Source organism: Carica papaya, chromosome 5 (assembly GCF_054855325.1).
Source record: "Carica papaya isolate Zhongbai chromosome 5, ASM5485532v1, whole genome shotgun sequence".
Classification (NCBI taxonomy): Eukaryota; Viridiplantae; Streptophyta; class Magnoliopsida; order Brassicales; family Caricaceae; genus Carica; species Carica papaya.
The window spans coordinates 40,025,780-40,042,348 of record NC_142313.1 but is presented as its reverse complement, the minus strand read 5'-3'; the positions used below and the strand labels follow the sequence as shown (position 1 = coordinate 40,042,348).

The 16,569-nt window shown below is 32.7% G+C and overlaps 1 protein-coding gene across 10 annotated transcripts in view; it reads right to left on the bottom strand.

Annotated features, from left to right (window-relative positions):
* ABCC13 (multidrug resistance-associated protein 11) overlaps nt 1-16,569 on the bottom strand; it is an 80,846-nt gene that overhangs the window by 2,966 nt on the left and 61,311 nt on the right. For 9 of the 10 annotated variants that reach the window (XM_088220905.1, XM_088220909.1, XM_088220910.1 and 6 more), the window contains 12 exons: nt 14,563-14,846; nt 14,256-14,412; nt 11,005-11,180; nt 10,810-10,939; nt 10,650-10,703; nt 10,285-10,407; nt 4,506-4,604; nt 4,224-4,316; nt 4,039-4,149; nt 3,797-3,958; nt 3,491-3,678; nt 3,151-3,340 (listed from right to left, as the gene is read on the bottom strand). In XM_088220905.1, coding sequence (XP_088077031.1) covers nt 3,151-3,340; nt 3,491-3,678; nt 3,797-3,958; nt 4,039-4,149; nt 4,224-4,316; nt 4,506-4,604; nt 10,285-10,407; nt 10,650-10,703; nt 10,810-10,939; nt 11,005-11,180; nt 14,256-14,412; nt 14,563-14,846 — 1,767 coding nt within the window. The remainder of the gene's footprint in view (nt 1-3,150; nt 3,341-3,490; nt 3,679-3,796; nt 3,959-4,038; nt 4,150-4,223; nt 4,317-4,505; nt 4,605-10,284; nt 10,408-10,649; nt 10,704-10,809; nt 10,940-11,004; nt 11,181-14,255; nt 14,413-14,562; nt 14,847-16,569) is intronic. The other variant, XM_088220908.1, reaches the window with a different exon arrangement.

The following is a 16,569-nucleotide window of genomic DNA, read 5'->3' as shown; positions in this document are numbered from 1 at the left end:
TGTTTTGAACCTGATCCCGCGTGCTCTGCTCCACCTGCAAGTGCGATGTGTTCCTACATATCCCCTGTTCTGCACAGCCCTGTTTCGGCCCAGTTCCACTTTTATTATTATTATTATTATTATTAATTTTTTATTATTTTTTTGTGCAGTCACCTCCAGCACACAACCACCAGCCAAGCAGTCTACAGCCACTGTTTCAATCGGGCTTAATTACTGAAAAATCAAATAATATGGGTAGTAACATCCCAAAATACTCGAATATATTCCCACAAGAAAATTCTATCAGCAAATTTCAGCCTATCCAGACAGCTTATCATTTTATAGAGAAAGATTATTTAAACTGGTTTCAATTAATCCAGACCACTTTTAAAGGTAAAGGCAAACTTAACCATCTCTTAGATACCAGACTCAAAACTCGGAGATCCCGCATTTGATGAGTAGCACGAAGAGGACTCTATGATCATGATATGGCCATAGAACTCCATGAATCTAAAAATAAACAAGACCATCATGTTCCTGCCTGCAACCAAAGCAGTGTTGATGCAATTGGCGGAACTTACTTCAAAGTCAAGGACATTGCACAAATTTATGACCTAACAGTCAAGATATGGTCCGCCAAACAAAAAAGTCAACAAAAAAATAGTCGAACTTGTTAAAGAACGAGTGGCAGGAATTAGATCAGTATCACAATGTGACCATGGATTATAGTAGATATGTAGCCTGATTTAAGAAATTTATAGAAAAAAATTGTGCATATCAATTTTGGCAGGATTAAACCCTAAATACGATCAAGTACGAGTTCAAATCTTGAGAAAAGAGGGACATCACTTAATATGAGGTAATTTTTATTATAATAGTGGAAAAAAGGAGGAGAAGGATTATGTAGAACCTCACTCCACTGATAGTTTAGTCTTGACCTTACGAGATTCCAAACCTTGTTAGCAATCAAAGGAAGTGAGCTCGGGAAGCAGATAACAGAGACAATCTTTGGTATACTTACTATAAAAAAGCTAGACATACCAAAGACAAGTGCTGGAAATTGCATAATAAGTCTAGTACCTCCAGCAAAGAATGGAGATACAAAAATATCACAATGAAGATTCTTAATCAAGTTCATATGGCTAACCTACAGGAAGAAGAAACACTTGTTGATATTACTGTTTTCAAAATCGAGATTGAACAATTATGAAATCGATTAGAGAGTCCTGACAAGCCTTCAGGTAGAAGTATAATAAAATATTCAGGTGTGCTCCATTTTTTACACAGTTTGAATGCCTAATACAAACCATTTAAAAATTTCTGAATTATCAACTCAGGAACCACTAGTCATATGATTAATATTTCTAAACTTTTTCATACATATGTCCCAATCCAAATAATAAGAAGATTGTCACTGCATATAGTTCCCTAAATAACATTGCAGGTAAGGGAAACAGTAAGCTTAATCCTACATTGTCTTAGCAAATGTACTACATGTTCCAAATTATGCACTAACCTTTTGTTAGTAAGTAAATTATTACAAGACTTGAATTGTAAAATAATATTTTAATTCTTCTCACTATAACTTCCAAGATCATAATTTGGGAAAGATGATTGGATATGATTAAACCAAACATGGACTTTACTACTTGTGTGCACTTGAGAGAGCTGTCCGATCAAAACAAACAGAGGCGTCAGAGAAGCTTGGTCGTAGAGGCTAGGGTTTCTTTGAGAAGCCTGGTTGCTAAGGTTCTAGACACAAAGAGTTGCGTTAGATGGCGTTGTGTCTGCATCTGGCATCTGCGTCTGGTCACAAGCGGGCTGTGTCGGTGTTTGGTTACAGCAGTTGGCATCATAATCGTGGCCGCATCTAGTTGGGTTTCTGCGTGGTAGAGAGGAATGCAAAGGGAAGTGGCTGTGGCAAAGGAGCAGTCCACGACTCTATGTGCGGTTGGGAGTTTTGGTGTTGACATGAAGGCTGGTTCGGCTACTACTAGTGGTCAGCGGCGGTGGTTGGTGGCTGGTTTACCATGGCCAACTATGAAGGCTGATATAATCCTTTCTTAATATAGGAAGCAAGATAGGGTTTGTAACTGAAGCAAAAGTTTCTTAATATAGGATCTGATACGATATCAATAATAGTTTATATATATTTTATTGAATATTAAAACACTATATATATATAGTTTTCCAGAACAAAAAAAATATATATAATTAATTACAAAGGGTTTAAGTATTCTAAAGACTACTCCATCGAGCTAAATCAATTTGGAACCAACAAAATAGGTTTCAGAATATAGAAAAGGTTAAATTATCAAATTAATTCTTGAAATTTGGCATTTATTACAATTTGGTCTCTAATGTTTTTTTATTACAATTTGGTTCCTAATGTTTTCTATTTGTTTTAAACGCATCATTTCCTTTCATTTTCTAGTCGAAAAAACTAAAATGGATCAGACCATGTTTGAATATTTTAAAAAATAACTCAAAAAATAATTTTAATTAATTAAATTAAATTAATAAGTCATAACAATAAAAGATAGACCTAATATTATTGTTAATTTATTAATATATTAATAGAATTAATTAGTTAAAATTATTCTTTTGAGATAATTTTTACAGTATTCAAATATAATCTAATCATTTAGCTTTTTCCCTTAAAATAAAATGAACTTGGATGTTTAAAATAAATAAAAAATTGTTAGGAACCAAACTGTAACAAAAAAATATTAGAAACTAAATTGAAACAAGTAAAAAACTTCAAAGTCTAATTTGGTAATTTGCCCTATAGAAAACTATAACCTAGTTTAGTATAATAAAAATTAACAACAATCACAATCACAATCATAGAATTACCAAAATTACAATTATAGAGTTTTTTAAAGAGGATCCTGTCATCCATTTTGTATATGGATTAGATCTCTATTTTTATATGTTACTTTTGTATCTCCTATTTCTTTGTTTTTTGGTTGAAGATGCCTTATGCTCTCTTTTCTTAGACAATGAAGTTCCTCTTTTACCCAAAAAAAGTATATTTGCATAATTCAGCTACATTTCATCTTAATGCAAACTTGTGCCAACAACCAATGTTCAAACATGTAGTTAGCAATACTATTAAACCAAATAGTCAAGTATCAATCAAACATTTCAGGACAAAGTTACTCGTCTTACCTTAGAAGACTTGATAAGAGCACGGGCAAGGCACAAAAGTTGCCTTTGGCCAACAGAAAATGAAGCTCCAGATTCCTTGACGTGAATATCCAGGCCTCCTGCTCCTTCTACTTCTTCCTTGACATGGCATTTGTCCAAAATATTCCATATTTTTGTGTCATCACTCATTCGAAGTGGATCTAGATTATCCCTAAAATTTTAGACAGCAAACTATAGATTGAGGCCTTAACATGAAAATTCACCTAATTACAGCGGTTCCACCTCCTACCCACTAGAGGGGAAAGCAAACCAATGACACAAATAATGTTCTATAATCCACAAATCAAATGCAGAGAAGTACCTTAGTGATCCTTCAAATAAGAAAGGGCTTTGAGGAACAACAGCTAACCGCGCACGGAGATCTCTAACAGGAACATCAGTTATGTTAAGGCCATCCACCAAAATTTTTCCATTACATATTGGGTTAAGGCGGAAAAGGGCATTCAATATGCTAGATTTTCCCGCACCAGTTCTCCCGATAATTCCAACCTTTTCCCAAAAAAATCTATCTGTCAAAGTATATACATTTTGGGAAACTCCATGCAGGAAAAACAACAAGCCAATGAATGAAAAAAATGTAACTTGATCAATCGTAAAAATGTGCTACCTGTGTCCCTCCCTCAATGGTAAAGGCGATATTACGCAGTGCAGGGGGTAAAGACGGCATATATCTCATAGTAACATTCTGAAATTCAACTTGTCCTTGAACAGGCCAATTTGGATCCAGAGACTGGCATCCATATATATTTTCTTGAGGCACATCCATATACTAGAAAGAGCGGAGGTAATGGTTAGAAATCAAAATGGAAGTGTATGAACAAAAAATATTCCCCGTTGTCCAACTTCTACCTGAAGAGCTCTTTCAATGGAAACCATTTCTTTTTCTGTTTCAGTAAAACTTGTCAAAAAGCTTCCTAACAACGAAACTATTGGAGCTGCATATGAGAGGGCCAAACCTACCTGTAAAAGAATTTAATAAGTATTTTTTTAATTGTTATCAAGTGGAAAATAATTATACTCCGGTTTCAACATACCAGCCCTGGGGTACCAAAACTAATTGGTAGATTGCCCTGAGAACCAATAACGGCCATCATGGCAACAAATGAGATGATCAATGCTCCTAACAACTGAAAGAAAACCACTGACATTAGAATAATAAAAAATTCCATACATGATCCATGCTTACAACTGCCATGTAGTGGTACTGCTTCAGAGTATTGGGCTCCTTGACGACAGTAAATGAAGTCTTGTTCAAAACTATCATAACCAGGGTAGATTCATAATTAACGTCCAACCATTTTAATTTTAAAATATACCTGAAGACGAAGGGAAAGCCACAAACTACTAGTTATCTCAGAGTAAGAAGTCCGCTGATACAGCATAACATGTTCGTTGAATCTAGACAAGAAATAGCCCTGTCCAAAGATAGTGTTTGTTAACAGCAACATACTTTTCTGTTCTAATTTCCTACACATAAGAAACCTAGAAAAAATCCAAAAGAATTTCAGAATGGATATTACCATATAAATCATATATAAATGTTGATAAGGGTAGTGCAATGTGACACCAACCGGGAAAGGCAATTCAATTTCAAAGCTAACTAACACAATTTCTAAAGATAATGCTCTCAGATGCACTCCCTTTTTCGTTTTTGGATAAAAAAGGAAATGTATTATTAGAAAGGAAGAGATTACAAAAGGACTAAGTATCCCAAGAGAAAAAGAAAAAAAAAAGAAGGGGAGAAGAAAGACTAACTTATCTCTATACAACATAGACAAAGGTATATATCCTTATAGTGCTACCTTGAACCTTATTGTTAAAGAGAAAGTAAATCATGGTATTAAAGAGAAAGTAAATCAAGATATTAAAGAGAAAATAAATCAAGTTAAAGGGTGTGTTAAAAAGGAAGTAAATCAGATTTAAAGAGTACAAGGGTAAAATTACACTTTCTGTAATTAATTGTCTGTCTTTTTCCCATTCTGGAAAATTTGTATATATAGGATTGTAATACTAAATGAAATACATAACAAACCATTCTTAACACTAACCTATAAGGATGCCAAGAAAGAAATCATATCCCAAAGAGCTGGAAGGAAATGTGTTCCTTGAAATATGATGCTGGAGGTAATCAATTTGTTGTTTTCAGGTGACACTATTTTGTTATCTAGGACTAACTAGGATTCCTGACGACAATCATATGTATTCTTACTTGTTCCAAAGTTGTTTCAGGTCTAAAGATAAACATTGGTAAATTTGGATTTGGAACTCTTTCTCGCTCTACCTAGATTCTCATTCTAATCTCTAACTAATGATTAATATTTATGAAAATTTTGAAAATGAATAGGTCAAAATTTTTAAATTCGATTAATTTGGATTTTTAGGATCTGGATTCAATTCAATTTCACTAAGCAAAACCTTAGAAGCAACCTATTCGAATATGAATTCTAGGTAAATCAATTGGGGATACTTGCGATGGTTTCATTTTCTAAATATTTGAAAGAAAACATATCTAAATGTGTGAGAGAATAGATATGATGTGTTTTATTATTAAACATTGGTAAATCAATTGGGGATACTTGCGATGGTTTCATTTTCTAAATATTTGAAAGAAAACACATCTAAATGTGTGAGAGAATAGATATGATGTGTTTTATTATTAAATAACTAGGTTATATATATTAACAACTTTGAGTATGAAAATGGAAATCATAAAATTAATTATATAGGAGTATTTTTCCTATTATACCCTTAAACACGAAATCCCACATATATACTTTCCAAACACTCTGCCTCAAACTGGTGAATGGACATTATCCAATCCTAACTCTGCAATAAATTTTATGAAATATTGGAATATTCAAACCTTTAGTAAGTATATCTACAAGTTGAAAGTTGATAAACATAAAGGGTGTGCATATTAGACCTGTCTCTAGCTTCTTTTTGATGAAATTTCTGTCAACTTCAACATGTTTTGTCCTGTTATATTGTACTTGGTTATGAGCAGTACTGATTATTGACTTGTTGTCACAATGGTCTCATTAGACCATCCCACTTGATCTTTAGATCTTCCAAAAAATCATTTTCAACCATAACAACTTACAGACTCGTTGGGCAATAGTTCAGAATTCTGATTGTATGTTGGAACTTCCCACCATATTTTGTTTCTTGCTTCTCCATGTGACGAAAGAAGGTATAATAACCTGTTGTTGGATCTTTTATCTACTGATCTGACATAATCAACATCAGTGCAGACTTACAGGTGTAATCTTTTATTCTTTTGAAACATGATACCCTCTCCTAGTTCTCTTTCAGTACAGTAGCATTCTATATGTTGCTTGCAAATGCAATTCTTTGTGATTGTGTATAACTGGCTTATTTTATTTACTGCATAAGCAATGTCATGTTTCGTGCGTGCTAGATAGATAAGTTTTTCGACTAATTTCTAGTATATTCCTTATTGATGACTGTGTCTTCCTCTATTAATCTCAGCTTATGGTTGTGATCAAGTTTACATGCCAGTTTGCTTGTATCATTTAGAAGATCATCAATGTATTTTTTTTGTGAAATTATAATTCCTTTTTTGACTGAGCACTTCAATTCTGAAAAAATATTTTAGTCTCTCTAATTCTTTAATTTCAAATTCTTTGGCCAAATATTGTTTAAGTACCAATCTTTCTTTTTGCATCATTACCTGTCATAATAATGTCATCAATATACACAAGTAGGTCATTAAATCCCTCTAAATAAGATTGTTTGATAAACAAGGTATGATCTCCTTACTTTCCTTGTATCTCATTGCCAAAATTATCTTTACGAACCTTTCAAATCATGCATTGGTGACTATTTGAGTTCATAAAGAGCTCTTTTTTTATCTGCAAATTTTATTTACTCAGAGATCTTTCGTGAATTTTGGTGGGATTTTCATGTAAGTTTCTTTATGGAGATCTCTAGGAAGATATTTTTTACATCAAACTATTGAAGTTGTAAATCATAGATAACAGCTAAAGATAATTGCATCTGAATTATATTCATCTTAGCCATAGATGTAAAAGTCTCTTAATAGTTTATCTCATATGTTTGAGTGTATCCCTTGGCCATAAGTCAGACTTTGTATCTCTTTGTTGTCCTATCAGCTTTATACTTTATGTTGAATACCTATTTGCATCCCATAGGTCTCTTTCCCTTACATAAGCTCACTGTCTCTCATGTTTGGTTCTTTTGCAATACCTACATTGCAACTTTCAAAAAATTTTTTCCATTTTTCTTAGAATAATGCTTCAAATATTGTATTAGAATAGATACTGTATCAAACTCATTGAAAAATTCTTATGAGATAGTGAACACTTATCAAATGACACAAAATTTGAGATTGGGTAAAGCCGGTACGTAGTATATTCCTTCATGTCCTTCAAAATTATAATAGGTATATCAGTGTCAGTGGCAAAGGATTCTCATCAGTGACTTCAGTTCAGGATCAACATTCTTCTTCCTTGAGTAGACTTGAAAGAATATTGGATTAGATAAAGTCACTGGTGCTAAGTTTTTTTCTGGGTTTTGAAGTCATGTAGGAGAGTCATTTTCTGGGTTACGTGTTGATTGAGGAGGGTAATTTGTTAGTGACATTGGAGGTACAGGTGTTGCTGACGTCAATGGTGAGGTAAGGTTAGAAAAAACATGTCTTTATCTTGTGCTACCGTCTCTCTCTGATGATAAGGTTAGCTAAAGTATGATTTTATTTTAACAAATGCAACATGCATAGAGATACAAAATCTTTTATTGGGTGAATGATAATACTTAAAACCCTTTTGGGTTGAGGAGCATCCTGCAAAAATACACTTAAGAGCTCTCGGGTTAACATAGAACTTATTATTATGACATTTGATATAATAGCTAAAGAAAAAAGGAAGAAATGAAATTCTATATGGCAGTATGTTCCCAACCATTTTTTATTTCTTCGGGCCACCAAACCTATGTATCTATAATTTATACATCAATAGTTTTCCATATACATCAAGATTATATGATTTTGATGAGAATTGAGGAAGTTATGAATTTTTTAAAATTTAGGAGTGCAGAAAAATACAAATCAAACAATTAGGTTCCATCCCAACCTCTTTCCAGTTTTTCTGGCCAACTTCAAGTCACTAAACATATATAGTTATAATTTTCCAAAGGCCCTAAAATCATGTGATTTGGATAAACATTGAGAGAATGATGAATTTTGAATATTTGAAGTCGCAAGAAGAAACACCAATCACAGAAACAGTAGGTTTTTGGTCTCTTCTCCAATTTGACCGACACAATTCTGGTGACAAAACTATACAGCAATGATCAATATAACACGAACTTTCCATATACACCAAGATTGAGTAATTGGGATAAAAATTGAGATTTATGAATTTTTGAATATTTAGAGATGCTAAATTCCGCGAATTATGTTTTAACAATTTTAAGCTCTAAGATCTCCCTCTTTCAGCAACTTTTTTGATTGATTCTTTTCTCAAAATTATAGTTCTACGTCTATTTTAAGGTTATATGAAAATTGCTTCTCAATTTGGTCTCCTCGTAGAATTGAATTCTTAAAGTTGGTTACGTATTATGTAAATCTGGAAACTTAGACTTCAATTGTTAATGGAAGATTTTAAAAGGTTAAAATAAATAATATTATGACCATAAAATTCTGTGGATAAATAGGTTTTACTCATGTATCACATATTAAAGTTTATTCGGTGGTTTCGGAAAGATGAATTTATGGAGCAATAAATTAGAACTGCCTGGTACAATCCCAAAAAGTTTAATTATTTCTAAATCAAAGTTTGATCAATGACCAACCTAGATATCCCTTTAGATCAAATAAATCATGACACTAGGATTTCCATTAACATGCGTATGCCTTATTGAAATTTTTGAATGTTTATTCTATATTTTAAATGAATAGGATTTTTTAGAGAAATTTTGGTATTTATTAGAAATTTTGGATTTGGCGTTATATTTGAGTAGCCTTTAACATATTATAATATTTGAAATTATTTTAAATTTTATTAAATTATTCAAGTGGTTATTAATCTTGAAAACTATTTATTTAATTTCTCAAAAAATATATATTATCGCTAAATTATTGCTTTCAAATAAAAATTTCAGATCAAACTTATTTTTTGATAGACTTGAGAATTTGAGATATTTGGTGAGCTTATTTGCGTTTCAAGAGAACATGCACTGATTGCCAGTTTTAAAACTCTCATTTAGTTATGATTTGACACTATAAATGCAGGATAAATATTGGTACTGTCAGAAATATCTCTTTTGGGGATATGCCATAAAGGTTAAATACGGTTTTGGGTCTTGTTACAAGGATATATTGTAGGCATAGCTACTAAGGATTATAAAACTTTATTTGAATTTTGTCTAGACTTAATGCATTTATTTTAAATGTTGATTGAAAAAGTTTTGAAATTATCCTACTGCTATAATTTCTTTATTATTATACTAAACCTATATTTGTTACTATTATTCATATATGTTTGATCCAACTGGTTTGTGTTTTTGATTATTCACTAAGCTGTACACTCACCTCATTTTCTTTTCTTAAAAATTTTGAAAAATAAATTACATATGGAGAACTTGGAATGTGTAAGTGACTGAGGATTATGACTAAGAGATTTGAAATCTAACAACTTTGTTTTGGTTTTGAATATGAAGACTATTTTATCTAAAGAGTAAAACTATTCGAGTTTGAAGTGTAACTATGACTAAAGGAGGATTTATTGATTATTCAATATTTGACATATTTTTTTGGCTTAGTTGAGATTTGTTTTCAACCTTTCATATTTCTGAAATTTTTCTATGAATATGCAGAGTTGTAATGTACCTAGTTTTGGATTTGGGATATTACATGCTATTTGTGATTAGTTCCTTTTTGTTTTTTCTCCTTTCTCGTTCCCATGGCCCCAAAAATTAATGGCCCTTAGGTCAACTGGTAGTGTACCCTAGGTGGAGAGTTTTAACACTTATGTTTGACCAATGCAACGTCTTTGAGGCTATAGAAAGAAAAAAGAACTACTAATCATACAAGTTGCTATGGAGCCCAATATCTACCTCAGACTTGAAGGCTCTGATGGTTGATGATCCAGCAATTGTCTCTGTGAAGGATGCATATATCGGAGATCGAGAAACACTATCCAGCCTTCTTAGTTCCCTTGATGTTGACCTGTAGAAGAACTGAAGAATTTTTGACTGAGTAGACAATTAAACTTAGAATTCATAGTTTTCCATTTTCTTGGCATAGGGATCTCAGTACATGTTTTTTATTTTTAATATAAACAATATTTTCTTCAAGATAGACATTTCTTATGCGTGATATTTATGTGTTGATCTTTGTGTGAATATTCACAGATATAGATTTTTAATTCCTTGAAGGTACTACAAGGGCAGTAGTGCCTGCATCAAAAGCAAAAACATACCTGTAGCTTGCTGTAGATATACCAGAAGGGCAGTAGCAAAAGCAAGAAGAAAACCTGGCAATGAACAAAAACTCATTAAAATAATTGTTTGCTTCTAAGGATAATATTAATTCCATTTCCCAATGAGCATAAGAATGAAGAAAAGAATATTCTATAATACCTGGACAAATGACAAAACTATTGCAATTCCCAGCAGCCCAACAAAATTGGCCAGGAGAATATTGAGAATGAATGGAAGAGAATCATCAATGGTATACACATCTGAGGAGAACCTATGCGTTACAATACACCTGTTTTTAAGTTTTGTTACGGAATAAAGACCTTCCACCATCTTGTAAAGGCATAACTTTCTAACCTGTTTAGGATTCTTCCACTTGGTGTCTGATCAAAGAACTGGACAGGTGCACTAACAAGCCTACTGAGCAGAGTATCGTGCACCTGAACAGCAGCGCGTAAGCCACCAAATGCGAAGGAGAATGCCCGTACCAACGTTAGAAATGAGTTTATAATGCAAAATATGCAGAGCACAACCTGCACCACAAATTAATGCATCAACTAAACCTGGAAGCTAATCAGGACAGATTCTGGTATTGTTCTTCTTTGCATAATGATTATCCTAAAGCATGACAAAGGAAAAGAATATTATTTTAGAGGCAAAATAAACATAGAATGTGCAAGTGGAAGTTTCCCACACACTTTTGCAGAGCATACTGTATGTCATGAGACCAACCAAATGAATGGCTGTTTAGACAGTTTGACTGAGCAAATACTGTTAAGAATGATTTGATATATATTTTATTAAATATTACAACTCTATGTATACAGATTTCTAGGATGGATAAGCAAATTTATCCTCTTTTTGAACTCCTCCTCAAGCTGGAGAGTAGATGTTGTCTATTTCCAACTTGCCAATAACAGTTTGAAATATTGGATTACTTACGTCTTTAATCCATACATCTATCAATTGAGAATTCATAGACATGTATTAGTTCATATTAGCCAGTTGTCAAGTATTTTTTTTATAAAATTTCTGTTGATTTCGATGTGTTTAGTCTTGTCGTATTGCACCAAATTGTCGATTTCGATCTTTGATAAAAATCCCAGATTTAGAGCAGAAAATTTCAATTCCGAAAAAATACTTCAACTTGTTTACATCTTTGATTTTGAATTCTTTTGCTAGACACTATTTTAGTCATGATTTCCTATTATGATAATGTTATCAACCTATAGTAGGAGAGTTGTAACTCTTCATATCTCTAAATATTTGATGAATAAAGTGTGATCTCCTTGAGTTTGCTTAAATGCTACATCTATCATCATCCTTATGAACTTACCAAACCATATTCTTGGCGATTGTTTAAGTACATACAAAGGAATCTTTATCTTACACACTTTATTTGATCCTACTTCTTTGTCAAAACCTTGTGAAATATTCATATAGATTATTTTTTTCTAAATTTCCATGCAAGAAGAAATTTTTTTTATATCAAACTGTTGTAATTGTCAATCAAAATGATGAGCGGAATCATTTTACTCTAGTACCAAATTGGGTGTTTATCATGTTGTAGAATTGGCGTATGATATGACTAACATCATCTTTGACTTCAAGTAAATAACCAAACGATTCTAGTGCAATCATCAATAAATAACAAATGACGGAGTTCTAAAAATAATAGTTGTCTAAATTGGTCCCTAAATGTCACAGTGAATTAATGAAAATTGAACTAAACTCATTTATTACTAACAGAGAAAGGTCAAATGCTTATGTTTGCAAATTCACATATATCGCAGTTTAAATTTTTATAATCCAAATTGCTTAATCATGAGGGAAACATGACCTTTAAGATGGAAAAAGACGGGTGACCAAGTTTTTAATGATGGAGTCAAATCTTATGTGTCTTGCCGGTAATAGGAGAGAAGGATCCTCAGGTGCATCCAAGTAGTAGAATCTATTTATGACTTCAACGTGTCCAATTATCTTCCCCGAAATCTATTTCTAAAAGTTTCAGTGAGAAAAATCAAGTATTACTTTACAATTCAAGTCTTGTGATAACTTGTTGACGGACACAAAATTAATATATAGCTTGAGAACATGTACTACATTTTATAGAACAAAGATATGACTAAACTTAATGTTACCCTTACCTACAATAGTATTCGAGGAATCATCTGCAGTGATAATCTTGTTATTATAGACATGAAGCATATGTATGAAAATATTTAGAAGTATTAGTCATATGATCTGTGACTCCTAAATACATAATTCAAGAATTTTGAAAAGATTTATCTAAGATATTAAGTTTATGTGAGCTATAAGCTGTACCTGAGTGTGCCAATGAATTGGTACCTATATGTTTCTCCAGGAATTCAAGTCAATTCCTTAATCTTCTAATCTCTGTTTTGAACTCACTAAAATCTAAAGTTCCTATGGTGGGATCTGCTCCAGTGACTTGAGATGTTACCTCTAACATCCTTTATTTTTCTGGCAATTAAGGTTATTGGGACAATTTCTGATTGGAGCTGCTTATTGAAAGGGAAAAGAAAGACAATAGCATCTGTTGGCTGTGTGCAGAAGAGGCGCGCAACTGTCTCTGCTTGCAGCTAAACATAATGTGTTCACTAGAGTTGAGAAGGGCAGAAGCAGGGCAAGACCAGGGGCCATGTGCACGAAGCAAAGTTTGCAAAGCAGAGCGCACAACAGAGCAAAACAGGGGCTACGCGTGTGAAACAGAGCACGCGAAACAGGGCAGAAGCAAGGCGGACATCCAAGTAGAGCAAAACACAGAGCATGCGGCTAAGCATCGCAAAACAGAGTATGTGCCTGAACAGAGCAAAAACAGAATGCACGAGTGAGCAGAGTAAGAACAGAGCGGTGCAAATACTAGATGCAGCTACTGTTCTGGCTGAAACAGGTGCGAAAAGAGAGGCAAAAAGAGAGTTGGTATGGCTGAAATAGGCCACACGGGAACAAGCTATATTTCAGCACAGCAGGGCTGTTTTTCCTGTGTGGCAGGGGCATTTCTGACTATGAACGACGGCTTGTGTTTTATGAGGGCTGGATGTGGATTAAGGGTTTTTCTTTTTGTCTTTCAACAATAAAAGCCACTTTAAGGTTTTTGGAAAGAGTTTAACGTTGTTTTTAACGTTACTCTAATACTATGTTAAAAATAGTTTGATATACATCCTATTGAATATTACAACCCTATAATATAGATTTCTATGGTAGAAAAAGAAATAAACAATTAATTACAATTATTACAAATGATGTAATTTACTGTTTTACCCTTCAACCTAACTTACCTTTTCTTTAACAAATGCTTTCAAGTCTTTGGGCAACAGAGGACTTTTTTTCTACTTACAGCTGCTCACTTTTCAAATGCTATAGCTTACAGGTGGTAATGTTTATACCAGAATGTCAGGATATGGATTTCTCATTTGAATTGTTTATCTATATTCTGAGTATTTAGACTCATCACTTATATGTTCTAAGTAAAGGGGCAAAAACATAATCCAGAATAAATAGAACTAAAGAAGGCACGCCATAGCATTGCAATTGCTTGAGAACTAAGAGAGATTATGTATATATTATATCTTTTCCTTCAATACCAGGTAAAAGAATGTTGAGTATTCTGTTTGACTTCTTTCTGTTGTATCAACCCAATAGGAGAGCCACAAGTCATTTCCATTGCGAGAACCTTGCATTAAAATTGCTGAAAGGATTATTACAGCTGTAATAAACCAACCAGAAAATGCGGCATAGTTTCTGTCAAAGTGAATGAATAAATAATTATAATATAACCAGAAAAAGGAAAGGTATGCCAACATTTCATTGGAGCACCTAGAAAATCTCCACTTCCAAAATGTATAAACCACCTGGATAAAATAAACCCTCAAAAAATAATTATTTACTCACTTGTACACAATAAGTTCAACTTTGCCCTCCTTCCTCTGCTCAGTGTCAATGATCTCTTGAGCTTCGGTAGAGACACTTATATCATCTTTCTCTAGTTGCAAACTATTCTCAGCTTCTGTAGAAGTTTTTTCCCTATACTCTTGAGTTTGAACATGTGAAGATGTATCAAATTCATTCAGCGAAGAGAATGCCAGATATACGTAGTCTGTCAAGTCTGCTGGACTTCCTGACCACTTAACTTGGCCCTTTTCCATTATCACCACTATATCGGCTGAGGATATTGCCTGAGAGGATTGAACTAAGAATTAGGTCATCTTCAAATGGTGGTTGAATTTAGTATTAATTTGCTCTAACAACATTATTGATGCAAGACAATTAGTCTTTGAAACTAACATGTCCAGAGATAGTTTCAGAATTGAAAGAATAAAGATGAGGAAAAAAGAAGAATAAAAATAGGCTAGAACGAATTAAATGTCAAAGTTAAGAAATATAGGAAGAGATTGATAGAATATGGTAAGTTAAGATAGAATAATAATTTGAAAAAAGAATACAGAAGAGAGAAAGAGAGGGATAGATAATGTGGAATAAAACCCTAATACATAAATTCTGAGTTCATTATTTTAATATTTGTTATTAACAACTAATGACTTTTGTACAGGAACTGATTAAAACTAAAAAAAAAAATAGTCCAAAAAAAGATGCTAAATCTCATAAACTCAATCTACCTAAATAATGAAACAAACTAAAACAACCACATACTAACACAAATTACATAGATCTTCTTAGTATTAAAAATATTCCAATTAAAGTTTTTCTTGTTTTGCATCATTTTACTCCAAGTGGTGAAAACTTGACCTCGAGTTTTGACGTGATAAGCCATTAGCGATGGCAAGCCAAAAACAGAAAGTTCAAACACCTCAAATTGCAACTTTGGATACTTATATTCTTCATTAGAAAATAATAAATTGGTCATCAAAATTGGAGAGGGGCATAAGGCAAAACAACTTCGCATCAAAAAAGGATGCTCAACATGATCAGCATCGATTAAAACATCTTCTATAGAAGGATTTGAGGTGATGTTCTTCTACGCTAATAGTGGTTTAGAAAGAAATTGTCTTCATTAGAATATCTTCACTAAGCCTGAAAATGTTCAAATTACTTTGTTGTAATTCTGCATCAGCTTCTCTTTGCTAATTAGTCAAAGCTAAAAAGAAATTATTTGGGTTATATGCGCATTATGATAGATAGATGGATGATTATATACTCCATATCCTTGGGTGAAAAGGTTGTCATACATAAAGATATTAAAGATATCAAAGGTTGTCATACATAAAGATACTAAAGATATTAAAGGTTGTCATACATAAAGATACTAAACATATTAAAGGTTGATACTAAAGATATTAAAGGTTGTCATACATAAAGATATTAAAGTTTCATACTGTAAGATAGTTTTCTGTTAAATTGAGATTTCTAAGCAAAGAAATTGGAAATATCATATTGTATGTGTGTCAAAACAAATGGCTTTATAGTCATTTCTTTTGAGATAAAAGAGTAGAAAATATATTGAGTGTAGGCACCAAGGGGGTGCCACCCATATACAAAATTTATAAATCTAAGAGTATATCTACAATAAAACTAAAATCATCAAGATTACAAAGGTGACATCCAAGTATAATGGATCCAAAAAATGAAACTATTTATCCTTGATATTACCAAAACTATCCTCTTTGCCCTCAAAAACTCGATTGTTTCTTTCTTTCTAGAGGATCCAAAAAATGGTAAGAGGAATTAGTCAATAATTTTTGTTTCTTTTGCATAGAAATTTCCAATCTTTTAATTAGACTTTTATAGTGCCAGCTATAGTCCATCTATTACCAAACTACCCGTAAACCATGGACCATAATTTGTGAGTGAAAGAGCAATGGAGTAAGAGATGGTTGCAAGACTCAGCATCTTCTCTATAAAGAAAGCATCTGTTGGCTACCTCTTTTCATGAGGTTATCT